The sequence below is a fragment of the Enoplosus armatus genome, chromosome 19 (assembly GCF_043641665.1).
Source record: "Enoplosus armatus isolate fEnoArm2 chromosome 19, fEnoArm2.hap1, whole genome shotgun sequence".
In the NCBI taxonomy this organism is placed as follows: domain Eukaryota; kingdom Metazoa; phylum Chordata; class Actinopteri; order Centrarchiformes; family Enoplosidae; genus Enoplosus; species Enoplosus armatus.
In genome coordinates, this window is record NC_092198.1 from 11240860 (window position 1) to 11268532 (window position 27673).

Genomic DNA, 27673 nt, shown 5'->3' on the forward strand with positions numbered 1-27673 from the left:
TATGTCAGCCAGATCAGGAAAATCAGCAAAGTCAAATGTTTCTACAACATCTAGAGCGTCAAAAGTTTCTGAATTTCCCTTGGAAGACAGTGTTGACAATTCTGAGGAAAGAATTGTTGAAGGGGAGAGTGAAGGGAGAGCATTGAGTTCAATGTCTGCCCACTCAGTTAAGTCAAATGTTTCTACAAGATCAAATAAGTCAAAATGTTCTGCTCGTGTTCCAGCTGAAGAAAGCTTTGAGAGTCCTGATGAAGAAAATGACAAAGAGCAAACTGAAGAAAGAGCATCAAGCTGCATGTCAGCCAAATCAGTCCAGTCACATGTTTCTGGAATATCTATCAAGTCTGCAGAGAGAGCACCAAGTGCTTTGTCAGTAAAAACTTCAAAGTCAACTTCTTCTGCAAAATCTACTAAGTCAAAAGGACTGGATGGTCCAGCTGAAGAAAATACAGCTGATCATGAGGAACATGAAGAGAGAGCTCCAAGCAATTTGTCAGTCAGATCAGGAAAATCAGCTAAGTCAAATTATTCTACAACATCTAGAAGATCAAAAGTTTCTGAAGTTACCTTGGAAGACGGTGCTGACAGTCCTGCGGAAAGAATTGTTGAAGGGGAAAGTGAAGGGAGACCAGTGAGTTCAATGTCCGCCCACTCAGTTAAGTCAAATGTTTCAACAAGATCAAATAAGTCAAAATGTTCTGCTCGTGTTCCAGCTGAAGAAAGCTTTGAGAGCCCTGATGAAGAAAATGACAAAGAGGAAACCGAAGAAAGAGCACCAAGCTACATGTCAGCCAAATCAGTCCAGTCACATGTTTCTGATATATCTATTAAGTCTGCAGGGAGAGCACCAAGTGCTTTGTCAGCTAAATCAGCAAAGTCACATGCTTCTACAAAATCTATCAAATCAAACGCATCTGAAGTTTGTCCTGGCAAAACGACTGGCATTCCTGATGAAGGAGATGGTGAAGATGAAACTCAAAGAAGAGCACACAGTGCAATGTCAGGCAAAACCGCAAAGTCAACAATTTCTGTGAAATCTACTAAGTCAAAAGGACAGGATGGTCCAGCTGAAGAAAATACATTTCATCATAAGGAACATGAAGACAGAGCTCCAAGCAATATGTCAGCCAGATCAGCAAAATCAGAAAAGTCAAATATTTCAGTAGTATCTGAGAAATCAAAGGCTTCTGACATTTCTACTGATCACATTGCTGATTCTCCTGAAAAGGCAAATGAGGAGGAGCACAATGAAAGCAGATCAGTAAGTTCAATGTCAGTCCATTCAGTCAAGTCAAATGTTTCTGCAAGATCAAGTCGGTCAAAATGTTCAGTTGAAGAAAGCATCGCCAGAACAAAGTCACATGCTTCTACAGTATCTGTGAAATCAAATGCTTCTAAAGTTCCTCCTGATACTAATGATGAGGAAGAAACTCAAGACAGAGCAGAGAGTTCAATGTCTGCTATTTCTGCCAAATCAAATAAGTCAAAAGTCTTGGCTGAAGAAAATACTTGTGATTCTGATCATGTGGAAAGAGCTTCAAGCAATATGTCAATCAAATCAGCAAAATCAGCAAAGTCAAACGTTTCTGAAATATCTAAGAAATCAAAAGCTTCTGACATCCCCTCTGATCACAGCACTGAAATCGCTGATGCAGAGAACGAAGGGAGAGTGAGCTCAATGTCAGTTAAGTCAAATGTTTCTACCAGATCCAAAAAGTCAAAATGTTCTGATGTTCCAGCTGAAGAAAGCTTTGAGAACCCCAATGAAGAAAATGACAAAGAGGAAACCAAAGAAAGAGCAGCAAATTGCATGTCAGTCCAATCAGTTCAGTCTCGTGTTTCTGAAAGATCTGTTAAGTCACAAGCCTCTGGAACTACAGAGAGAGCACCTAGCAGATTGTCAGCTAAATCAGCAAAGTCACATGCTTCAGCACAATCTGCTATATCAAATGCTTCTGAAGTTTGTTCTAAAACTACTAGCATTTCTGATGAAGGGAATGGTGAAGATGAAACTCAAGAGAGAGCACACAGTGCATTGTCAGCCAGATCCACACAGTCAGCCCTGTCAGTAAAATCAGCCAGATCTGCCAAATCAACAAAGTCAAATATTTCTGCAAAGTCTAGTAAGTCAAAAGCCTCTAATACTCCTCAGGAAGAAAATCCTGAGGAGACTATGGAGCGGGCACCAAGCAGTACCTCCATTAAATCAACAAAATCAAGAAAGTCAAATGCATCTGCAGTATCAAAGAAATCAAAAGCTTCTGAGATCCCTGCTGAAGATGGTGCTTGCATCACTGACGAAAACACTGAAGAAGAGGCGAGAACAATGAGCTCAATGTCTGCTAAATCAGTGAGGTCAAATGTAACATCAATATCTACAAAATCAAAGGCTTCTCACAGTCCTCAAAATGTAAACAGTGAAGAGGATGGTGGAAATGAAGCTGAAAAGAGAGCACAAAGTGCCATGTCAAATAAATCATTAAAGTCTGCTGGAAAATCAGTAACTTCAAAAAATACTGAAATTTCATCTGAAGAAAATGTGGCTGATTGTGAGGAAACTGAAGAGAGAGCACCAAGTGTCATGTCAATTAAATCACTAAAGTCGGATGTGTCTCTGAGGTCAAGGAAATCAAAAGTTTCTGAACAGACAGCTGAAACACATACCGAGGAGGTAGATCAAACAGAGAGGACTCCAAGCGTTTTGTCACTGAAGTCAAATGTTTCTGTAAGAACCATGAAGTCCGACGTATCTGGAATTACCCCTAGTGAAAAGACTGAACATCATGAAGAAACTGATGCAATGTCAACTAAATCAGCAAAATCAAATAATTCAACAAAATCAAACAAATTAATAGCTCCTGAAATTCCTACTGTAGAAAGTTCGGACACTCCATGTATAGAAAATGTTCAAGAGAAAGCTGAGAGAGCTCCAAGTGCCATGTCAGCAAAGTCAAATATGTCAGTGAGATCAAGGAAATCAAAAGTATCTGATGTTCCTGGTGATGAAAATATTCATGAAACGGAGAGAACACTTAGCCATGTGTCAGCAAAATCCAATCGCTCTGAAATGTTAGGCAGGTCTGAAGTCCCTACTGTGACAATTGAGGAAAGTGAAGACAGAGCACCCACAGCCATGTCATCAAAGTCTAAGGTTTCGGCACGTTCAAATAAGTCAACAACATCTGGCGCTAAAGGAAAGAAAAGTGAAGGGCGGCCACAAAGTTCTTTATCTGTCAAGTCAAATATGTCTACGAAATCTCGAAAATCCAAAGTAACTGATATTTTAACAAATGAATATGTGGAAAAAAAGGAGGAGTTGAAGACAACCACAGCCTCTGAGGTTTGTGCTGAGGAGAAGACAAGTGTTTCGCCAATAAATGCAGGGGAAGTTCTGAATCCTGAAGACAAAAGTTCACCCACGTCTAGTTTGCATGACAAAGAGAAACAACAAGACACAGCTGATAAGAGGAGTTGTCACTCCAAGACAAGCAAGTCAAAGTCTGCTGCAAATTCTGCTGTGTCAGAAACCTGTAAAAATGCACAACAGCCAAAAGGAAATGAACGTCATGTGATTTGTCACACAGAGTCAAATGAAAGTGATTTGTCTCAAACTCTGTCCAGTTCAGATATTGTCAAAGAGATGTGTGAGTCTCGAGCCACTGAAGAATCCAAATCAAAACTGGAAGCTACAGACATTGATAGAAGTGCCACTGATAACAAAAGTGACAAAAGCAGCAAGCGCAGACGCAAGAACACAAAGGCTGAGGACTTTGAACTGGTCCCATCTAGCCTACCAAACGCATCCCCTACTGAGGTTGTGAATGAATGGCTGAAAACAATACCAACTGACGGTGATATGTATGACCTTGAGGAATTTAATGAAAACTGTGATCGTCAAAAAACTGCCCACACTACAGAGGAAATTAATAGAATGGAGGACAATGAAAACAATGACGACCCTGCAGCTGAGAATACAAAAGACACAAATGAAGGAGTTGGGATGAATACCGAACCTAGTAATGACTGCCAAACAAGCACAGAGGCACCAAATGCAGATAATACCTGTACTCAGGGAGATGATGCCTCAAAAATATTTAATTCCTCCGTACAGGTGATGAAAGTACTTTTAAATCCAAAGCTTGACAGATGTAAAAGTTTACCAGAAATTTCTCCAGTACATGGACGAAAACTAAGCTCTTCAGCAAGAGGTCTTCTAGATTGCCTTGTGAAGTTGCAATTAATAGACCATAATCCTAAAAAAGCCAACGAAAAAGATGAAAGATACCAAGAGCTAATGAATATTCTTCAGTCTCTTTGGCTTTGTGATCCTCCAGAAAATGAACATGTGTTAAAGAAGGATGATCGTCATTCTGTGGATGATGAATTCAATCATACATCATCCTCTGGTGTGGATGTCAACAGTGGCTCCACAGGCTCCGGGAAGAGTAGTGATGGTGTGAATGGTGATGCATCTCAACCACATACCAGTGCAGATATGTTAAGGATTGTACAAGAAGTCAGTGAAGGTGAAGGTGAAGCAGATGCTCAATGGACATGTGTGTATGAGGAAAAACAAAAAGAAGATGATCCAGCAACAGATGACACAATTAGAAGCAATGATAGTCCAAGAGAAATGCCCGAAACACCACCCTCCTCAAACAAGAGTTCAGGAAATGACAGCAATGGCCAAAAACTTGAAACAGAATGTCAAGAGGACACCAGTTCTGAAAGTCCTCCCTTCGCTCAAAGAGCACAGTTAGCCAAAAGGATTTCTCACGATCCTGATCCTGTTTGGGTTTTAACCTTATTAACTAAAATAGAAAAGCAGTTCATGACACATTATATCAATGCAATGAGAGAGTTCAAAGTCCGATGGAACTTGGATGATAATGAGCAGCTCGACATGATGATAAGTGAACTTAAAACTGAGGTCCACAAAAGAATCCAAGCAAGTGTAAATAGAGAACTGAGAAGAATTCAAGGTCGAGCAGGCCTACCAAGACCCCCTAAAGAAGCGATGTCCCGTGCTTCAACAACACAAACGGAAGAGAGAAGACAGAGGCTGAAGATTATGCTCAAAAAATCAATTGATCCGCAAGCAGAAAAAAACGATGATTCAGCAACAGGCACATCTTACAGTGACCAGCGCAGTGAAAACGATGATGAATACTGTCCATGTGAAACATGCATTAAGAAAAAACTGACACTGAGGCCGCCACTTCCTGCAGAAGTTATGAATACTGCACCTGTTGTCATGGACTTTGACCTAAAGAGGATTCTGATGATGAAGACTGGTGACCCAGGCAACACACAGGCAATCAACTGTACACCTCACTCTGAAAATGACACTGAAACAAAAGCAGCAGAAACCCTTGTAGAAAAAGTTATTGTCAAAGCTGCGAGAGAAGTGGAAGGGGATGAAATACACCATGACACTGAAGATGACTCTGCAGTTGCAGCAGATGAAAAGGAAGCAGATGATGTGAGTCAAGATGCAGGTCAAGAACATGAATCTGAAAACAACCAAGCAGACGAATTAGACACCATCAAAGAATTGACTGATAATAATGAGGAAGAAGAGTCTATTGTGGCAGCCATAACTACACAGGAACCTGGCAAAGAGGAAGCAAAGAAGGGATGGAGGACGATAAAGAAGAGGTTGCTACCACCAATGCAGATGATTCTGCAGAGGAGAATGAGGACAAAGCAGCTGATGAAGGCAGATGAGAACGACGCCACAGCTGAGGAATTGTCAGAGGAACCAGCAGAAAAAGCAGAAACTGAAGACGAGTCAGATGTTGAAAGAGAAATTGCTGTCACAAGTGAGGATGAGTCAAGAGAAGAGACTGCTGAAGACACCACCGCTGAAGATGACAATGCAGCAGAAGACAGTGATGTGGCAGCCACAAGTGAAGATGAATCAAAGGAACCAACTGAGTTAGCAACAACTGAAGATGAGATTGCTGTAGACAAAGAGACTGCTGTCATAAGTGAAGAAGAACTTGAGGAGACATCTGACGCCATCATAGCTAAAGATGAAAATGCAGCAGTAGAGGCCACAAGTGAATGTGAATCTGACAAAGATGAGGATGTGGAAGAAGGGACAGTCAGTGATGATGAGGAGATTGCTGACTCCAGTGAAGATGAACTGAAGGAAGAGGGTGCTGAAGCCACCACAGCCGAAAGTGAAAATGCAGGAGAAGAGGCTGATGTGGCATCCATAAGTAACCATGAATCTGACCAAGAGGTAGCTGTTGAAGAGGGGACGATTGATGATAAAGAAGAGCTTGATTCCACAAGTGCAGATCATTTTGCAGATGAGAATGATGACACAACCACAGCTGATGAATCATCAAATGAACCAGTTGAAGAAGCAACAACTGAAGATGAGATTGCTGTAGAAAAAGAGATTACCATCACAAGCGAAGATGAATCAAAGGAAAAGACTGGTGGGGCGGCTACAACTGAACATGAATCTGACAATGAGTTTCTGGCCACAAGTGCAGATGAGTCTGTAGATGTGAACAATGACACAGCTACAGCTGATGAATTGTCAAAGGAAACAGCTGAAAAGGCAGAAACTGAAGATGAAGAAAAAGAGATTGCTGTCGCAAGTGAAGATGAATCGAAAGAAGAGGCTGCTGAAGCCACCACAGCTGAAGATAAAAATGCCGCAGAAAATGTGGCAGACACAACTGAACGTGAATCTGAACATGAATCTGAACATGAATCTGACCAAGAGGAGGCTGTAGTAGCAGGGGCAGTTGAAGACGTGGAAGAGACTGCTGCCACCAGTGATGATGACTCAGCAGAGAGTTTCGATGCCACCACAAATGACGATGAAACTTCAGAGGAGAATGATGCCACAGGTGATGAACTGTCAAAGGAACCAGCTGAAGAAGCAGCAACTGAAGATGAGCTTGTTGTAGAACAGGAGATTGCTGTTACAAGTGAGGATGAACTCAAGGAAAAGGCTGCTGAAGCCACCACAGTTGAAGATCAAAATGCAGAAGAGACTACTATGGCAGCCACATGTGAATGTGAATCTGACAAAGGTGAGGCTGTAGAAGAAGGGACAGTCGATGAAAAAGAAAAGTTTGCTTCCACCAGTGCAGATGAGTCTGCAGATGAGAACAATGCCACAGCCACAGCTGATGAATCATCAAAGGAACCGGCTGAAGAAGCAGAAACTGAAAGTGAGATGAATGTAGAAAAAGAGATGACAAGTGAGGATGAATCAAAGGAGGAGACTGCTGAAGATGAAATTTTAGCAGAAGAGACTGCTGTGGCAGCCACAACTGAAAATGAATCTGACAAAGAAGAAGCTGTGGAAGCAGGGGTGGTTGACAATGGAGAAGAGACTGCTGCCACCAGTGATGATGATTCAGCAGAAGATTCTGCCACAAATGAAGATGAAACTGCAGAGGAGAATGATGCCACAGGCGATGAATTGTCAAAGGACCCAGTTGAAGCAGCAACAAGTGAAGATGAGACTGCTACAGAAAAAGAGATGGATGTCATAAGTGAGGATGAATCTAAGGACGAAGAGCTTGCTGAAGCCACCAAAGTTGAAGATGAAAATACAGCTGAAGAGTCTGATCTGGCAGCCACAACTGAAGATGAATCTGACAAGGATGTGGCTGTGAGAGCAGGGATGGTTGAGGATGGAGAACAGGCTGCTGCCACGGACGACGAAGATGAAACTGCAGACAATGATAAAGCAACAGCAGATGAAGATGAAAGTGCTGAACATGAATCTGACAAAGATCCTGAGTCAGGTGAGGAGGGAACAGCTGAAAGAGCAACAACTGAAGATGAGATTGCTGAAGAAAAAGAGATTGCTGTCACAAGTGAAGATGAAATGAAGGAAGAAGCTAGTGAAGCCGCAGCGGCTGAAGAGGGAGATGCAGCAGAAGATGTGGCAGACACAACTGAACATGAATCTGACGAGGAGGAGGCTGTGGAAGCAGATACAACTGCTGCTAGCAGTGAAGATGATTCTGCAGAGGACATGGATGCCACCACAAATGATGATGAAACTACAGAGGAGAATGATAACACAGCCAAAGCTGACAAACTGTCAAAAGAAACATCCAAAGAAGCAACAACTGAAGATGAGGTTGATATGGAAAAAGAGGCTGTTACCACAGATGAGGATGACACCAAGGACGAGACTGTTGAGGTAGCCACAGAAAAAGAAAACTCAGGTGAAGAGGAGATGGAAGAAACCACAGATGGAGAACAACCTGTGGAAAAGGATGATAATGTAGACGCTGATCCTGAATCTGCAAGAGAAGAAAGCTCCAAAGCTGTGACTGAAAATGAATCAGAGAACGATGAATCAGCCACAGATGAAAATGAATCAGTAAACAATGCGACGACAGATGCCAATGAGAGCGCGGGAGGAGATAATTCTTCCAACGTCACAAATGATAATGAATCAGGAGAAGAGTATTCAGGAACCAGGCCTGAGAATGAGACTGTAGATGAAAGTGAAGGAGAAGACAAAAATACAGAAGAGGGTGAAGTGGCTACTGATGAAAATGAGACCTTAAGTGAGGCAGAACATGTTGAAGTGGCATCAGCTGAAGAGCCTGCAGAAAGCAGTGCCACTGACGATTTTGTTAAAGGAGGAAAAAAAGATGAAGAAGAAGATAACACATCTCATAATGATGAACTAGTAGAAGGTGAAACAACTGGAGAGGAATTAGAAGAGTCTGAAAATGATGGAGAGGAACCTGCTGAAAATAAAAGTGCTATGGTGTCTGGAGCAACAGGTGAAGATTGCACAGAGGCTGCAACAACAGGAGATGAGATTGAAGAACGTGAAACAGCAGAAGAAGAATCGGGAGACCCTGAAATGACAGGGAATGAGATTACTGAAAGGGAAGAATCCACCGATAACACAGAAGATGAATCTGCAGAAGATAATAGACAGAAACACACAGAAGGAGAAGATGAGGAGGCTGCTGTCAGTGAATCTGAGACTAACCCTGACAAAACCGAACAAACATGCGAAGAAGGTGACATGACTGAAGAGCATCGGGAAGACGCTTTAAGTGAGTCAAACGATGAAACAGAGGGCCCAGATGATGTGATGGAGCTGAAGCAAGAAGAGGATGTGGAGGAAATCTCAGAAAACAACGAAGACAGCACAGAAAACAAGCCAGTGGAAGATGAAGAAAATGATGGACAGACAGGAACAAACGAAACACAATGTGGATGTATTAACATCACAAATGGAAGCCATAATAATGATGTCAAAGTCTCCAAAAAAGGGGAGGAGGAAACTGAGGCAGCCAATGAAGACTGGAGTGGAAACCAGGGAGATTCAGCGGATGGAGAAGATGAGGCAGAGGAGGATTCAGACGAACCAGAGGAAGAAACTGATGATGGAGGGAAAGATTTCGTTCCAGGCAAGACAGATAATCAAGAGGCAGCTAAAAGAGCAGCTCAGAAAATAACATTATTCCCACTTGATACTTTGATCACTGTGAATGCGGAATCTGAGGATGGCGCTTATGCTGATGCTGAAGACGATTCTGAGACTGAAATAAACAGCCAAGAAGAAGTTACAACCCTAACCCTTCCCTAACCCTTGAGTCAAAGACTTTGAAAAAGATGTCATCGTAAATTGACTGTGACTCTGTAAAGGCTTGAGGGAACTGATAGAGAGGGAGATGCACGAATAAAAAGAGGAGTCCACAGTTGAAAGTAACAATAAGACAGTTATTAGTAAGTAATGAGCATTTTCGTCATTGTCTTCCAGAGGAGCTGTAACAAGAACTAAAGAAATACAAGCACTTTGTTCCTTTGTTCTAATGCTGAGATTGAACACATGCACAACAACTACTGATCATACAGCTGTATGAAAAGGGAATCTTAAAAACTTGAATGTATATACTATATGTAGGAGGTTTGCATAGTTTTAATGCAAAGCTACATGGGATTTATTTTCATGCACTACGAGTCATAGGGTATTTATTACATGTTACCTATCTGCAACTCTGAGCCTCAGACAGAACATGGTACTAATGATAAACTATGCTTTACGGTGTTTGATAGAATCTACGACTGTTACATTAATGAATGTAATATATGCACACGTACTGTAGTTTTTCTTCAAATTACTGCAGTATATTTACACCATTTTTGCTGCTCAACATTTTTTTGCAGGATTCAACAAGTCTCTGAATGTATTTGATCTAATCAAAAGTATTCTTTGACTATGTTTGGTTCCAAAGTAAAAAAAATAATAATAATACAAAGTTATATATTTTTCTAGTTAATATTGTATTTTTCTGGAAAGCCAGAAAATGCTGATAATATTCATTTTGAATGTTTAACTTATTATTATGCAGATACAATGCTGTTCATGGGAATTTTTTTGTTCTGGATCTAAGGAACAAAACTGGATGATGTTTAACATCAGCATCTTCACAATACCATCAGATAACTGCATTATAGATTTAAATGATTTCTATAGCAGATGAACACTAACATATTTGGAAGTTAGCAAAAGTCATGGCAGGGTTTTATGTATGATGACAGGCTTTCCTGTTCTGTATTTTAGACCATTCAACAGTGTTAATCAGTAAGAAAATACATTATTTTCTGTGGTTCAGAGGTTATGACCTTTGCTGGATGTACTGTACTTATTGTCTCTGAAATTAAATGTACTTTAAAGCCATCTTTGTTATTCTTTTGTAAGACTTACGATTCAAATCCAAAACAAAACTCTTCGTAACATTTTATGCCATAAACTGATGCTTCACACGTCATCATCCGAAGAGACTTTCTGCAGCCTATAATACTGACAATCAGTGAAGAACTAAATTTATGGGTAATGATGGGTTCTTTTAGGAGGGGCTATAATAACATCACATGCACAGTTCTTGGCACAACAATGAATACAGGGCCCTTGAGTCTCTGAATTGTCCAAGATAATTGAAAACATAATAGATATCCCATACACAAGTATAATCAACTTCTGTGGAAAGGGATGGTGAATGAGTGCGTGAGTCTGTCTATTGAGACTTCATTCATTCTCCTTCAACTGTGAGCCCCATTAGACAGAGCTGATGGATGTGCCTTTCTCAGAGTTTCCATTTACAGTCTCTTGTGGTCATGTGACACACATAATTGGTGTCACTCTGATTGACTACATATAACACCACAGGGAGGGGCAAGCCACTCTTCTTAAGCTGTCTTATCTAAAGTCCTTTTTACTGCATCTGCACGCAGCAGTCCAATACTGCGGAGTACTTTTGGGAAGTATTTCCTGTCAAACCAGTGATTAAGAGGAAAAAATCAATACAGTTGTATTTAGGTTAGCTTGGCACAAACACTGGAGGGGAGGCAGTTACCATCTACCAAAATGAAGCTTCACAAAACTCCAACATTTCCTTATTTACATCATTTATCCTAATAGCAAGCAAGATACCCGCCAACAGGAAAAGAGAATAGTAAGGAAAGATACTTTTCAGCCACAACAATTTACTGTATGGTTGAATCTTACATGTCTCATTAACCCACTCCAAGCAGCAGCAGGCAGCTGTTTTCAGCACCAGACAGGTTTAGCCACTAGCTGCTAAAGAAAGTCTCGGAGCAATGACACCTAGATGAGTCTCAAACAGGCTATAACAGATTTAGTTTCTCAGTTTCTAGATGAAATACAATGATTCTATTCCTCTACTCAATATTTACCGTTACCGCTTTCATAATAATGCTGCACTAATGTTTGATTTGGTGAGATGAACTCAATCCTCAAATCTTCTGGGAAAGCAAAGAGTGTTTGAGGAAGCACCTGCTTGCTGGCACAGAGTTATTTCCACGGTAAACACTGGAAGAGTGAGGAACGTCATCCGGAGCACAATAATAAGGGGCTTTCCCGCAGCCATGTTTACCTCAGAGCAACTTGCCTCTGGAACAGCTGCATAGACTCCCAACTACGTTACTGCAGACTCGTCTGCAGATGTGTCTTTTAAACATAGAGTGTGACAGGTACAAATGCAGTTTTTGGTACTTAAAATATCATAGTAATGCATCATTTCACTGTAAACATGAACGTTAAGAAACACAAATAAAAAGAAGAATAAATAAATGTGCTGAATTTAGTAAATTAACTCAGTATGAAGGCTGCCATCTTACTATACATACAATAAAATGCCTTTAAGTATGCGGGAAACCCCACACATAAAGCTACAATTCAGTTTCACCAGTTTGATGTCTGCTGTCTAATGGAGGAAAAGTGAATTTCTCCCAAAACTCATGAACATCCCAGAGGAACAGCAGAAGTGCCTGTTGAACGCATGGGGGAGTTCAATTGTTCCTTGTTTATTGAGAATCACTTTGTCTTTTTAAGGCAAATGCAGGAGTGAGACCTTCTTTCACTCCATGTGAGACAGAGGATAGAAATGGTTCCCACACAGACAGGAAGTCAAAGAGGGGCCTCTTGTGATGTAGAGGGGGATCAAAATTGAGGAAAGTGTGTGCCTGCATGTTGACACGTGTGTGCCTGAATTAATCCAAACTTTGATAAACTTTAAAACAACACTTACTGAGTACTAACACGACAGCTTCTTGTCAATATTCAATTCATAATCTGTATTTTATATAATGAGCGTCCTGTTTGGCCACATACTCGCACACAAAATGTACAGACATTTTCAGTCACATGCAGTGCACACTCACATTGATAATGGGAACTGAAAGCGCTCATTGGCAGAGTGTATGCTTTTGGCACAGAGGTGGCCAGGACCACGTTAGTAAAGGAGACCCACGCTCCCTGTCTTTCCCACCGTTGTTCAGGTTATCCTGTGGGGCCACTTATGACCCTTCTGCAGGCAGGATGCAATGTCTGGGGACCCCAGCAGAGCCGTACACCAGCATCCGCCAAGCCCTGGGAAGAAAACAAGGGCTGATGGAAAACCAGAAGAAGGGAGTATAAAGAGAAACAGCAGTTAGCAACCAGGACGCACTCAATAACACTCACCATGCACCTGCAGCCTGTGTGTGTGTGTGTGTACACATTAGTGTGTATGTGTGTGGAGTGAAGTGAGGTTGTTCCTTCAGAGAACTACAGCACAGCACAGTCCCCACACACAGCACAGGTGGTCCAAACAAAAAAACCTGTGAAGTGTTGCCCAGAGAGTAATATCCCCACGTTGCGTGTTGTATAAAGCCCCCCATAGGAAACAAACACTTCCGGTGCTGTAAGATTTATTGTTCCCTGCACTTATAGGTTACAACATACTCTGAACGATATCTTCCTTACAAGGTTCTCTGATTCATTCTTAATGACATTTAATAGCAATTTAGCATGCAAACCAGAAACAAAAGGGGTCATAATTACTGCTAGATAACTCAAGGACACATTGTTTTATGTTTATTGTTTCCATCGCTGAAGAAGAGGGGTGAATTCCCTCTTCAGTGCATTGTGCGGTGAGAATAGGAAGGACCTGGTTAACTGTGCTGTATGGTGTGAAAAACCAAAGCATTGTTATACTTTGATAGATTGACCGCACATCAGGTTGTGATTCTTTTCCCCCAATGTGACAGACTACTGCATCTGCATTCACATCCGCACACTGCCCTTCAGCTCCAGATACAGATATGCAAGCATTACACAATAGAAATCCCTGAAGTTCAACACTCTGTTGAAACACTTCCATATAGCAGGTCAATGCAAGGGTTATCTATAAATGGAAATGGCATGAATTTAGGGAAAAGCTGGCAACGTGTCTTGAATTGAACCTACTGTAAGAGAGACAGGGTTTAAAACATGACTTTCTGCGCCCTCTAGTGTCAACACTGGGGACCATCCAGAAGCAGACAGCCTACACTGTAGGCTGTCTGCTTCTTGAAGGGCCCTACAGTACAGTAAACCATCAGTCGTGGACAGCTTAATGTGTCCGGAGGTGAATACAGAATCAGTACAAAGACTTTTAATACATTTTACAACTTTAATCCAGAGTAGTGTTTATTAACTGTTTGTTGTTCATTTATTTGCACAGGAAAGAAAATATAAAACTGAAAAACAACAGCCTTGTGTAGGAGCGCTTATAAGAGTCCTCCTCCAAGAGCACTTGAAGTAGTGGTGTGCTGATCGATACCTAAAGTATTTTTACTACTAAGATACTAAGTATTGCTACTAGCGTCAATAGCACTGATACCAAAACAAAAATGGATCTGTCTCACGTTATAAACAATTTGCTATTTACCATTAAAAACTTTCTTGTGTTTTAACATGTGACTAAATAAAAGTAACAGAGAATAATAAAAATAAACATCAATTCTTCCCAAATCATTTGGTGGTAATAAAAATGTGCAGAAGTAGCCTGTTAATGATGTCTTCACCTTGTGATGTTTGTCCTCTACATGACAGTACATTAGCTGTTCTCAATATTAAAAAGTGTCAGCTTCCGTATTAATTCTGGTGATTCCAGTCCCGTGATCAGATCAAAACTGTGAATGTCATATACAGTCCTGCTTTTATTATGTTCCAATTTCTGGTCAGCAGGTAATAAAGGTAAAAGGAGGGTTGCAATGAGAGAAGAATAAGGAGTAAAGCGGGAACACACTGAGACACTTTCATCTAAAAAAAACTTTAAAATGTGTTTAAGTAGAAAAACATGGTGATAAACATAATTTGCAGATCAGGCACAATATGAAGAATTAACACTGCAATAATACTTGACATAAAAAGCTTCATCACTAAAAGAAGCCAAACTTTTCCTTCAGTCTGACCTTTGACCTTGCATAGGTTAATGAGAAACGCATTCCCATTCTTCCCATGAGCCATGTGTGCAGACATGCCGATATTATTTCTCAATTTGAGGGTTTCAGTTCTTCAGTCCATCTTGTGGCAAGAATGTGTACTGCTTTATGGAAGTACTGTAAACATGTATGACAGTTCAAGCGTAGAGTTGAAGAATACAGTGGCTTAAACCACCAGAGGAACTGAGAAATTAGTCATGGAAACCATGCTCTGTCTTTTATAAGTGAGTATCCGGCACTTATCACACATACTGTACAGACTCAGTACAGTACAACCCCTTTTCCACTGCAGATCTCACGTATTCAAGTATTAAACACAAATAATTGAATGTCCACCAACACATTTTGAAATGTCCGTTTTGATTAGTAATCTCCCTTCTCTTTGTAATTTCTCTTTGTAGTGCCACATTTGTGTCTTAAGACTATAGATGAATTGTACGTATGCACTTAATTCATTACCAAGTTGAAGGTTTGATCAAAGTTAACTAATTGAAGCTTAATCAGCAGGTGAGGTGACTGTTTGACTTTGTACTGTTTTGGTGATGATCTGCCACAGGGACAAGGGAGGGAATTAAACAAACTGCTGTCTATTTACAGTAAACTCTATGTAGTCCCCCAGGGGGGGCCCAGGTCTCCACTGTGAGGGAGAGAGAGAGCGAGAGAGAGCAAAAGAGAGAGAGAGAGAGAGAGTTTCAGACACAAAATGAGCAAGTGAGAGTGACACACTGACAAGCAGTTGGCTTTCAACAAGGAAATTGAAGACATTTTGCATGTGGAGTGCTTCTGAAGACACAAGCCTGGGGGACAAGTTCAAGGTATTTATCTGCTGTATGTTTATTTCACACTGCAGACTGCTAACAAAAGTACAGCTACTGTAATATTATGAACAATCATACCAAATAGTGTAAAATGTACAATAAAAAGTGATTTTTATAATGTTGGTAAATGGAAATAAATTGAAATACTTGACAGGTGAACACTAATTGAGTCTATTGGCGTTCCGTAAAGTCACATAGTTAATAATAATCACAACAGAATTTACAGCAATCACTTGCACACAAAAAACATGTGTTAACATACAAACAAACTGTCATGACATTATAGATGAAAATAAATTTAGACTAAGAAAAACACAATTCCTAGCATGTGTGGATAAATCGCGATGAAAGTATTGATATGGTAGGGGAAAGGTTGCAAAGGTCAGTGAATATAAAGCAAATTTTCCTTTAAATGATCAGTTTCTCCACATGAAAACAGACATGGATGTATACTGAAGCTTATACTTAAATAGAAATAATGATTACGGAAAGTGTGTCGCTGTTGTTTCCCACCACAGTTTTAATTACATGTCATTGGACATCATTAGGTAGGTTGTGATCGTGACAGTTGTTTTCTGAAAGTACGTTTTATATGTGATTTTATGGCATAATTAAAGTATAGACACAAACATGCTGACATCAAAAGTCATTGAATGAACAGCAAGACAAACAATGTGTGACGACCGTATGAAGGCCAAGCCCTGTTACTGTACAGGTGTTTCCATTTAACTTGCAAATTAGCATGTACAACCATAAACTTAAACTTCCGTGACAAACATTAATCCATTCAGGATTAAACTGGATTTTACAACTTTTCATTTGACCGTTTGGTTCAAGTGTTACATTTTTAAATTCATCATCTATCATATATACCCTTCAAATAGATTTATTTCATATTGGCTCAAACAGTGTACATTTTAACAGTAAATTTCTGCATCTGCCTCAGTTATTTTTAGTTTGTTTTTAACTCTGACGTGGCAATATGGCTGTGTCTTAAACTGTACATGCAAATGCTACCATACAAAGTTGAAAACATATTTTTCCACTTCCTCTTTTTGAGAAGCAATTTGTTTGAAATGCTCTTGTAACCAAGACATAAAACTAAAAGGAGCCTCTCAATTCATTTTTCAGCTCCGGGCATGAACCCTCAGACTCTCTGGCCCTGCAGCGGAAGGACTGGAGACTGAAAACCAGCTTCAGTAAAGCTCATCTGCTTTATCAGGTAAGAGCACAGAAACAAACACGCTGTAAATATCTGAGGCTCTGAGCAGGAACTTAGTATGAGTGGTGGTATTTGATAATGTAGAATGAACTGCACTGCATTATGCGGCATGTATTGCATTATATTGAATAAATCTTGTTAGTAGTATGCAGTGTAACTGAGGAATATACATTGCATTATACATGCAGGATGGGCTGCGCCTGCAGTGGCCAGAAACAAGTACAAGATGGCACGTTCTACAAAGGAAAACACAACTCTCATGACTCCCACTCGTCAAATCACATAGTAAGTAGACCACTTAAAGGAAAAAGCCTTACTTACTGAGCACAAAGTATAGTAATTCACAGTGATTTGAAATTAATCTAGATTAATTACTTAATTAATTAATGTGTCTGTGTTTTTCATTGACTTCCTGCACATTGTGAATATTAAAAAATATACTTTTTTTCTCTTTCTTTAGGGAAGAAGTGGGAACACCTTGGATAATGGTAATCAATGAACACAACACATACAACACACTTTCTCCTGAAAATAACAGGCCCGCTTTTTATGCAGTCGGCTGCTGCTCAGAGAGACAGTAGCAGTGAGATGAGGCTGCATTTAGCGATTGAAATCTCACTTGGATTTCCTCTGTTCTCTTCTGGGGACAAGATGAGATTATTCACGAAAAGAAAGTCTTTTTCATGTCACAGACGGTATAAAAGCTACAGAATCCAGAATTCCTCAGAGAAGAACAGCTTTTGTAATGCTGTGCTTTGAATTTAGTTGTATGCTTGTGTGGTATACTTCCACTATATTAACCTTTATGTAGAGTTGCCGCCAAATAAAAAAATAGACTTTTTTTTACCTAAATTAACCACCATTCGCAATCAATAAAATGAAATTACTGTTTGATCATTTCTCTTGAAATAACTCTTTGCTCCACTTGTCTTTAGATGACGTGTTTGTGGCACAGCATGACTTCACAGGGACCAACGACAGTGATCTACCTTTCAAAAAGGGAGACAAACTTAAGGTTTTACAAGAGTAAGTAGCCTCGTCCTCGTCCCTATTATACAGTATGTACGTATAAATTATTCAATACTTCTAACCTGAAGAAATAATCTGCCATGTTTGTAGAAATGGAGAATGGTGGGTGGCTAAATCGTTGGCGACCGGACAGGAAGGCTTCATACCATGTAATTATGTAGCCAGGGCAGATACACTGGAGGTGGAAAAGTAAGAAACGATTTTATACGTATTGTTATTTTATACAAATGTTAAAAACTCTTAAATAATGTTTTTAAATAGTTGCATAAAGTGTGTTTTGTGGTTCTCTCTTCTGCAGATGGTTTTTCAAGGGCATGAGTAGGAGAGAGACTGAACGACTGCTTTTGGCGCCTGGAAACAAACCGGGGGCCTTTGTAGTCCGGGAGAGTGAGACCTGCAAAGGTGACTGCCATCAGTCGCTTTTTGTGAGCTCGCCGTGAATCAGAATTTCAGTGGCAATGCATCGCAGGAAGGGACAGTCAGAGACAGTCAGAGACGTGAATATGCCCTTCAAGAATTAAACTCTACAGGTAACTGTGCAATCTATTTGTTTTTCCCCATAGGGTCCTTCTCACTGTCAGTCAGAGATCATGTATCAGAAGGAGATGTGGTAAAACACTACAAGATCCGCTGTCTAGACAATGGTGGCTACTACATCTCGCCCTCCAACACCTTCCCATCCCTACAGGAACTGGTTAAATACTACAGCCGTAAGTAATAAACAGAATACGCTTCATCTATACACAAAACTTTGGTACATTTTTTTGGAGCTATCATTTACAAAGAAGTACAGGCCTGTGTTGAAATGTTTCCTAATCAGTCATTCTAAAGCATACATCATGTTCGCTGCTGTGAATTATGAGACGTCTGCACTGACTTTGAATTAAAGGGTGAAGTTAGACCCTTGTGATGTGTTGTGCATTTCCTGTGTGAGAGAAGCGATAGTCTTTCCACTCCTGTGACGAAACCACAAGATAAGAAGGCCAAATCTCTAGAGCGGCTGCCAATGCGCAGCAACTTATGAGACAGAAGAACACACAGACAAGCTTTCAAAATGATTTAACTAAACACGAGCTCATCAGGCCTTCTCTACTTAGTAACTAAGTAACTAAATTTAGCACAACAGAAAAAGAAAGTAAGAAAAAAATGTGTTTATTACATTTGCATGTATCATGTTTGGTGCAGGTACAGCAGACGGTTTGTGTCAGCGGCTGTATGCCCCATGTAGGCCTAAGGAACCCCAGCAGCCGTGGGCACATGACGAATGGGAGATTCCCAGAGAGACTCTGAAAATGGTGAAGAAACTGGGGGCCGGGCAGTTTGGAGAAGTGTGGATGGGTGAGAGAAAGCTTCATCCTCTCAGTGGCAACATTTTACAAGCCAAGACAGTACAGTACAGTGAGTTAAAGCACCCTGATGTAATTCCTACTGCAGGTTACTATAAGAACACCCAGAAGGTTGCTATCAAGACCTTAAAGGAGGGAACGATGGAGCCTGAGGCCTTCCTCCAGGAGGCCAACCTGATGAAGCAGCTGAAGCATGAACGACTGGTGCGCCTCCACGCTGTGGTCACCAAGGAGCCCATTCTTATTGTCACTGAGTTCATGATCAACGGTAAGAAAAAGAGGAGGAGGGGAGATTTTTGATGATTAAAGTCTCTCCACTGAGAGGTGATAAATTGGGCTTCAAATAGGGCTGCAACTATCGAATGTTTTGTTATTACAGATGGATCTGGCAATTATTTTGTCAATTGATCGTTTGGTTAGTTAAGAATGTCCATCGTATTATTTTCAGAGTCTGAAGTGACAAATGTCTTGTTTTATCCAACCAACAGTCCCAAACCTAAAGATATCCAATTTACAAGGATAAAAAACAGAAGAAAGCAGAAAAATCCTCACGTGAGAAGCTGGAACAAGAGAAATTTGGCATCTTTGCTTAAAATGACTGAAAACTATTAATTGATTATCAAATTAGTTGCAGATTAAGTTTCTGTCTCTGGCTTGGACAACGTGGACAAACCATTTACAGTTCGTTTTTGTCTGTCTTTGCTTAAAGAACTCAAAGACTTCTCACTTGGTTTGTGAGGAAGGTCAATGTGAACAAAACACACAATTTCAATGTATGTCAGAGAGTTGATGCACTTCTGTGGTCATAATATGAGGTGATGTTGTATTGTGTTAAGGTTTGATGTGGAGAGGGCAAACTAACTGGAACACATAAAATATACACTCAAACCTGAGAACTCCATCAACTAAAGGCCTCACAAGTGTTGCATTTATTGCAGGACTGTCTTGAGCATTATTGTATAAACCTGCTGGAGCCTTAAAAGCAATGATTGTAACCTTATTATTTAGTATCATGGAATATCATGAACTGCAGCATCGCATGAATGTGGTTGCTTTGTCTTTCTGTGTAACATGTTGAAAATGTTATCTTTCATTTTCTGATAGAGTTGTGCTTCTCCTTTTCTCATTTGCAGGATGTCTTCTGGACTTTCTAAAAACAGACGAAGGAAAAAAGCTGAAGCTAAATAAGCTGATAGACATGTCGGCACAGGTGGGAAATCCTTTAATTCTAAACGGTTTCAGCAACATGATCTCTGTGATCAGACAGATGTGAAACCCACAATTCTCCGTGAAACAACGAAAGCCTTTTTTCTCTGAAAATGTTCTAAATACAGAAACTTTTTTTTCTCGCAACAACATGACGTTAATATTTAATTCACAGATGTTTGCATCCTCTGACAAAAACAAAAACACTGTCCTTTTCACTGTCTATTTATACACACTAGCTGCTCTACAGTAACGCGTTGAACGTCTGTTATAGTATGCGCTTTTGACACCAGTCATGTGAATGTGAATACACATGGAAACTGTCAGCAGTAGCTGTGCGGTTTCTGTGGTGGGGCTTTTGCTCATCTAGCTTGAAAGCCTCGCCCTACGTCAATTATTAACATCCGGACAGGAAATCATGCTATTTTCCATGAGCTCCCCCCCGAACTCTTTTGCCTCTCCAAAAAAAGCATTTTCACTTCCTGAGAGTTGGCATCCTGTTAAACCCACTTTTCTGCCAATGTCACACACGTAAACACAAGTATACACACATTCTGTAGCTGCAGAGTTTGCATATGCTCAACTGAGACTACTGTACACACTGACCAGAGAAAACAGACACATACATTACAAAACCTCCACTTACTGTCTGGATTCAGTGTGCTGTAAAACAGGTTGTCGTGGGAATTTCAGGAAAACAGAAGACTGGCAACAAGGGAGTAGTTCTTGTGGTTTTATTCACTCCTGCAGACAGACGGCCGCGGCAGCAACTCAGTTGCTCCTGCCCGGCTGACCGTACTGCATCTCAGAGTGGTCTGCCTTTATACAGCATGTACACCGAGGAATGTGAACACTTGTAAGACATATGTCCTTCTCTTTGACAATCATTACCTTGTAGGCAACAAAGCCACAATAAAAGGTAATGACAGACATACACACAGCTGAGAATACGTAAAGAAAGCTATAGTCCTTTTACAAGGGTCAAACGGTACTACAGCAAATCCCTGTGACCACAAATGAACTCTTCAGGGTGGGAAAGGAATGTGTTGTATTTTCCCACAACACAGGTGTAGTTCTCTTTTTTCTTGGGCCAAATGAATGAATTAACAGCTTCATTTTGTGACTTCGCGTTTCATGTGATAATTCATGTTTCCGATATTCCTCTTTTCCTTCCTATATGACAGATAGCTGAAGGCATGGCGTACATCGAGAGGAATAACTACATCCACCGAGACGTGCGTGCAGCTAACATTCTGGTCAGCGACATCCTGCACTGCAAGATAGCAGACTTTGGCCTGGCCAGGATCATCGAGTCAGAATACACCGCTCAAGAAGGTGCAGTATGTGCAGTGTTGCTATAATAAATGCATCCAGGGCTGTAGCCAGGATTTTAGAAACACAGGTCATGACTTCAAGTCCCCCAATGCACCCTCCAACCCCCTAAATTTTAACCAGACACCAAAAAGAAGGCTAAAGTTGACTGTTAAATTGTACTTTTCTGTAAAGCTTCCCCTCTCCAGCAACATGAAGGTCTAAATTACATCACATTCATTTGACGCTTTTGTCCAAAGTGACTTCAGAGTGCAATCAGACTAAAAAGGAACAAGAGATATATTTTGAAAGTGCAACGCTCTCAAAGAAACAGCTAAAAAGCTAAAGAAGAAGTTAGAGAGCTTTGTCACAAGTGCCGCTATTTTCGTTTCTTAAGAAACGAGATAGCGTGGGGTGTCGAGGTGAAATGCTGTAATCCTGTTTCAATGACAATTAATCAGCCGATATTTTTTAACAATTTTATTATCATTGTGAAGCACTTTGTGACTCTTGCTCTGTGAAAGATGTTATATTAAATACACTTTACTTACTTACGATACAATTTTTTATTGTAGAATGTAAACTCTCCCCAGATCACTAAAACCCCCCAAATTCCCAGAAAAAATACTGAAGACATGACCGCAGTAACTTCAATGGTGGCTGTGGCCCTAAATGCATCATTCAAATCCCAGGGATCAATAAAGTATTTCTGATTCTGATTAAGTTAGATACACATTATCTAACATGCTGTGGTTCTCATGCAAACATCTGTCTAGAGGGCGATACGAATAAGTCTTCTATCACAGCATACATCATTTCATATTGTGATAGCAAATCTATCACACTGATCCAACAATTCTGTGAATCCAATATTTGCCACCATTGCCTTAAAAGGACAAATACAACCAGAGATATCAAAGAGACCACCTTGGTACAAATCATCATGAAGGGAAATCTCTACCGGTTATCAAACCTCTATCACCTCAGGGTATATGTCGTCATATCGCCCCACATTAAGGAGAACAAACACACATTCACGCACACCTACATATTTCTCTGCAGTCACCACCCAGTAACACAATTCTTCCTCTGCCTTTTCTCACCCTCTTTCTGACAACTAGGTGCTAAATTTCCCATCAAATGGACGGCTCCAGAGGCCATCAATTTTGGCACATTCAGCATCAAATCAGATGTATGGTCCTTTGGCATCCTCCTCACAGAGATAGTCACCTATGGAAGAATACCCTATCCAGGTACGAGGAGTGAGAAATAAATATAAAAACAGAGAAAAATGTACTTCAGCACAAATTACGTTTTATTATATTGTCTAGAAACCAATGCAAGCGGTGCATTGTTTCTTTGCAGCTTAGTACATTTCAAATTATGATCCATTAAAATCTCACATTGGCTGCATTCCATTTTTTCCAGGGATGACCAACCCAGAGGTGATCAGGAGCCTGGACAGTTCGTACAGGATGCCGTGTCCGGACGGCTGCCCAGAGGAACTCTATGACATGATGATGATGTGTTGGAGGCAGAGGCCCGAGGACCGGCCGACGTTTGACTTTCTGCAAAACACTCTGAACGACTTCTTTATCGCCACGGAGGGACAATATGAGATGCAGCCGTGATTAAAGAAAAAGAAAACATTTCCTGTTGATAACCCGCAGACAACAAAATGTCCTCAAGAGAGACACATTTTTTTTACGCCAACCTTATGAGTGAATGTAAAAGCTATTTATGGCTTATTCCGTCTCTAGCAGCTAAGAGGGTCAGAAAGGAAACATTCAGAAAGTTGTGCTATACTGACTCTCTTGTTAATGATGGCTCCCATTCTTGATGACAGCCTCGGAGCATGAGGAGACATAAGTAGGACTGATATATATATATGATGGTTAAAAGGAACATGGAAATACAAATGCAGTACAAGCATGATGTAAAAAGGCCTTTGGACCCGAGGAAGTCGGCACAGGTAAAGTTGCAGATTAAACACTTGCATGATACAGAATCAAGCAGCCTGAGATTACATGCACAATACTTTGCACTTTTTGTTTTTATTCCTTCAGTCATTCAGCGGATACATAAAAAAGAAAGGGGTTTTCTAAAGAGAATTGATACTTGCATACATGTTTTTTGTAAATAAAAATATTTACATTATTTAGAACTTTGACTTGTATTTCATTCCAGTTGCTTTAATTAAAGTGCCATAAAACATTCATTTTAAATCACGGTTTTAGTGGCTACAATCACTTTCTATGTTTTTTTGTCGGAAATGTTACTTAACATAAACCTTTCACAAGGCTCTTTTGCTCAACAGCTTTTCTGAGCTGTTAAGCGGTGGGACATCATAAAGTAGACGGTGCTCTGAATGACGCAAAAATAAAGAGAGTTTGCAATCACAGGATGTCCCATACAAACACAATAATCACACATAATCATTTCTGCAGACCAAATTAAAGTCTGGCATTTTTCATAGTTTAGTTTGAATCATGTTAAAACCAAAATCATAGGTGAAAAGTAAAACACTAACTTTATGACACAAAAGTTAACAACAGTATCAAGAGTGAGAGAAGGCAGTAGCCTACAGGAAGCCTTTAAAAGATCCTACTAAATTACAGTGGTTTTGATCTTCTAACTAAACCATCCCAGGGGGCCCAGACAGTATCTTGAAGATAAGAGAGTCGAATGGCTGCGGCAGCCAGGGGTTAAACCTTCCTTCCTGAATGGACATGAAACAGGAAGTGTGAATAAGCATTCCTCAAATGCCACACAGCTAGAACACAGCTCACATGCCAAATTGGTTGAGGTCTTCACATTTGTTTTTTTCGGCCTAAAAACATCCATTTGGTATTTGGTGGCCGAGAGACTTTCTGATAAAGTGCCTTTGAATTGTGAGGGTAGAGAGAGACTTTTACTTTGATATCAACTGCGAATAAGATGAGAAAAAAAGCTAAAATCATTTAAAACATGTACCAACCCTAATTAATCAATAGTACACACACATACACACACAAGATCAGCACCATCATTACATTAAGTGTTATCTGCCGTAAGTCGAGCAACGAGTGTAATGAGTGTTTACGTCCCACTGTCAGGCTTTCCTGTCGTATCATCAAAACATTCTGTAACAGCGATTGATTGGTTTCTATATAAGTGAGCTCAGGGCTTCCTCTAAAAAATACACATACTCCTTGGAGAGTTTCCAACTGACACAACAATAGGAGAGGCCTGTATCAACCGCATCTTTAATTTTTTAATATAATACATTAATACCATTAAATGCACACCGGCATCAGATAGCTGCCGCGATGGCAATCTGTGTAATATCAGTCTTTTTATTGAATGCAAGCAAAGACAGTATAACGGCAGTTTGGACTGTTTAATGCCTGTGGTGGCTTGGATGGATCCCCATAGTCATGTGGTTCCTTTTTCTTTCCTGACAAAACAGATTTAAAAAATATATATAAATGGATAAAGCCTGAAATTTCAAATGCAGAAAACTTAGAGGAAAAGGTGTTACAGTCATGTACTGTACTCTGGTCATCCTGCAGAGGGCAGTGTCACACAGTTTCACATGTGCTCTGCTGTAAACAGCAAAGAGAGTTGTCCAGCAGTCCAATTTCCTTCATTCAAAACAATCCGTAAAATAATACTTCAAATCATATATTACCACAATGCCAACATTGTGTCTCATATTTTAATGTTTTTTATTATTACATTTTTATAATACATTTTTAACCTAAATTGTATGCCTTTTGATGACAGGAAATGAGGGCAGAGAGAGAGAGATAGATAGATAGAGAGAGAGAGAGATGTGGAATGACATGCAACTTAAGTTAAATGTGTTTTCATAGAATACTGAACTAGGATACAACATTCACCTTGACAGCAGGGAAATGCATTCTCAAAACACACTGCACATCCTCCAAATGGCATTATGTACATGTTTCTAGATCACAGCTAGGGTCACTAATTCCTCATAAATCATATTTCGGTCTACCATCAAACCCGCTGTGCTGGAGAGTCCAACTGTGTACAACCTCACACATCCTGTCCTGCACGGCGGTCTGAGTCATTACAGCTGTGGGGCCACCTTGTCACGCACTGATCCTATCACAGTTATCTGCATGTATTTGGTCTTTATCTGTCTACTTGTCGGGCTGTCTTTGCATCTAAAAGTGCTTTTTTGGTGCTGGAAGACATTTAAGAAGAGCATATTATCTTTAATTTAACTTTCAGTTAACATGGAAGGCGCAAAAGGAACAATTATCATAATAGAAAATCTTCATTCTTACTGTAGAACAAATGCATTACCCTGCTTTAAGGTTTTTCCTTGTCACACTTTTATTAATGTACACATTTTTCTTTGCTAATTCTGCTGTTTACCTCTTGCAGCATCACCGAATATAACAGTGGTGGATTATCTATCAAACATCCCAACATCCTGTTGAGCACAAGCTGAACCTTCATTCAGTGCCAGATACTGTAAATGTTATGGGATGCAGCTAATATTTGCTCACAGCTTTCAAAAGCTATACCCCACAGGCACAGATGATAATAACATCAGTCTGTCAGCTGATGAACTGAGGGAACTACTACTAATATGTCTCACACTGACTGATAAGCAGCCTCACCTTGAAACGAGCCTTGATGTTGACACAAGACGACAAGACATGTGGGGTAAAGGTTGGGAGGCCTAATCACCCTCTACCCTCCGTCTGTTCATCACTGCTGCCTTCGAGGAATAATGACGGGAAACGGCGGCTCGTAAACAGATTGATGACTGATCCCCGCAGAAGGCAACACATCATTAGCATCTTGAGAGGATAACCCTGCGCTGTCCTCTGAGATAATAATAAAAAAAAAAAAAAAGACCACATCACCGCAGATGAAAAGAGATGTGCTTTCATCTTCCAGTAATGTTGCTTTTTTCAATGGCGTTCAATTGGGATTGTGCTCCTCATAAACATGCTTTCTCTCCTGGGCTTTGATGTCATCAACTTAATGGGGTCCATCAATCAAGAGTGTTTGGGCCAACAGATGTGAGGGCTCTTGAAACGATGACAGAAGAAGTCCACAAAACGTTTCGCAAAATGAGCATTTGGAGGATGACACATGGACGAGAGGGCTTGTAAACTCATGTACTAAATGTGTACATTTCACATGATTCACAGATTTCATTTATGACTTGCCTTATATACACACTAAATGAATCTGAGCAAAACTGATGTCCCTCAAAAAATATCTAATTTATGGTATCTTTTAACTCATAATATAAATCTTTATTTCCTTCCCTTAATTTAAATTAAAAACAAATCTTTGTACACATCAATCTGTCAAGACTTGCTTCAAACAAGAAAGTTTAAGTCAAGACTAGATTCAAACATGAAAATATCTCTCTTAATATGTGTTAAGAGTTACTAAAATTCTAATATATCTCTGTGAAGCCATTTATAACCTATATAGTACAGCACTGTACCAAGGATTTATTTAGGAAATATCAATAGATCAATAGAGAGGATGCTCATTGATGGGTGTGTAGAGCCAGCCATATTTTCTTTATGCTCTACAGACCTTTTAGCATCTTTAAGTTAACTCTTCAATCACTCCCTCCGCTCTCTTCAGTGTTGTTTTCAGACACAGCAGACAGCTGTTGTCAGCTAAAAAGCTCTGATTAATCCACTGTACACTTCCTGTCCGGCACTGAAGAGGTTTTTAGATGTTATAACTGATACCCCCACCCAACGTGGATATTACACTGAGTAACGGCTGTTCTACGACCTTTCAAACGGACTCCAAAAATCTACACGCAAGACCGTCTTAGCCTGCTTAGGGAGCCTAGTTACGTTCCCGGAATACCACGTCTCTAGGGCCTATATAGTCGACTATGTGCCAATGACCGGATATTAGCAGGAATATCTGTGTGTGGTAGGTGTTTGGAGATTGGTGGTACCCCAGTAAGA

General features: G+C 40.2%; 1 protein-coding gene across 2 annotated transcripts; it reads left to right on the forward strand.

The window, feature by feature from the left end:
• Positions 1 to 15490: 15490 nt before the first annotated feature.
• On the forward strand, positions 15491 to 23867 carry blk (BLK proto-oncogene, Src family tyrosine kinase). Of its 2 annotated transcripts, XM_070926214.1 has the most exons (14): positions 15491 to 15593; positions 16728 to 16818; positions 17007 to 17103; positions 17279 to 17306; positions 17754 to 17844; positions 17938 to 18036; positions 18146 to 18249; positions 18411 to 18557; positions 19033 to 19185; positions 19282 to 19461; positions 20327 to 20403; positions 21584 to 21734; positions 22832 to 22963; positions 23139 to 23867. In XM_070926214.1, the coding sequence occupies exons 3-14, from the start codon at positions 17008 to 17010 to the stop codon at positions 23339 to 23341; spliced, it is 1461 nt and encodes a 486-aa protein (XP_070782315.1). In that variant the 5' UTR covers positions 15491 to 15593; positions 16728 to 16818; position 17007; the 3' UTR covers positions 23342 to 23867. The 2 variants fall into 2 exon arrangements, with proteins under 2 accessions (XP_070782315.1, XP_070782314.1); XM_070926213.1 differs by having other exon boundaries at positions 19033 to 19461.
• Positions 23868 to 27673: the final 3806 nt, after the last annotated feature.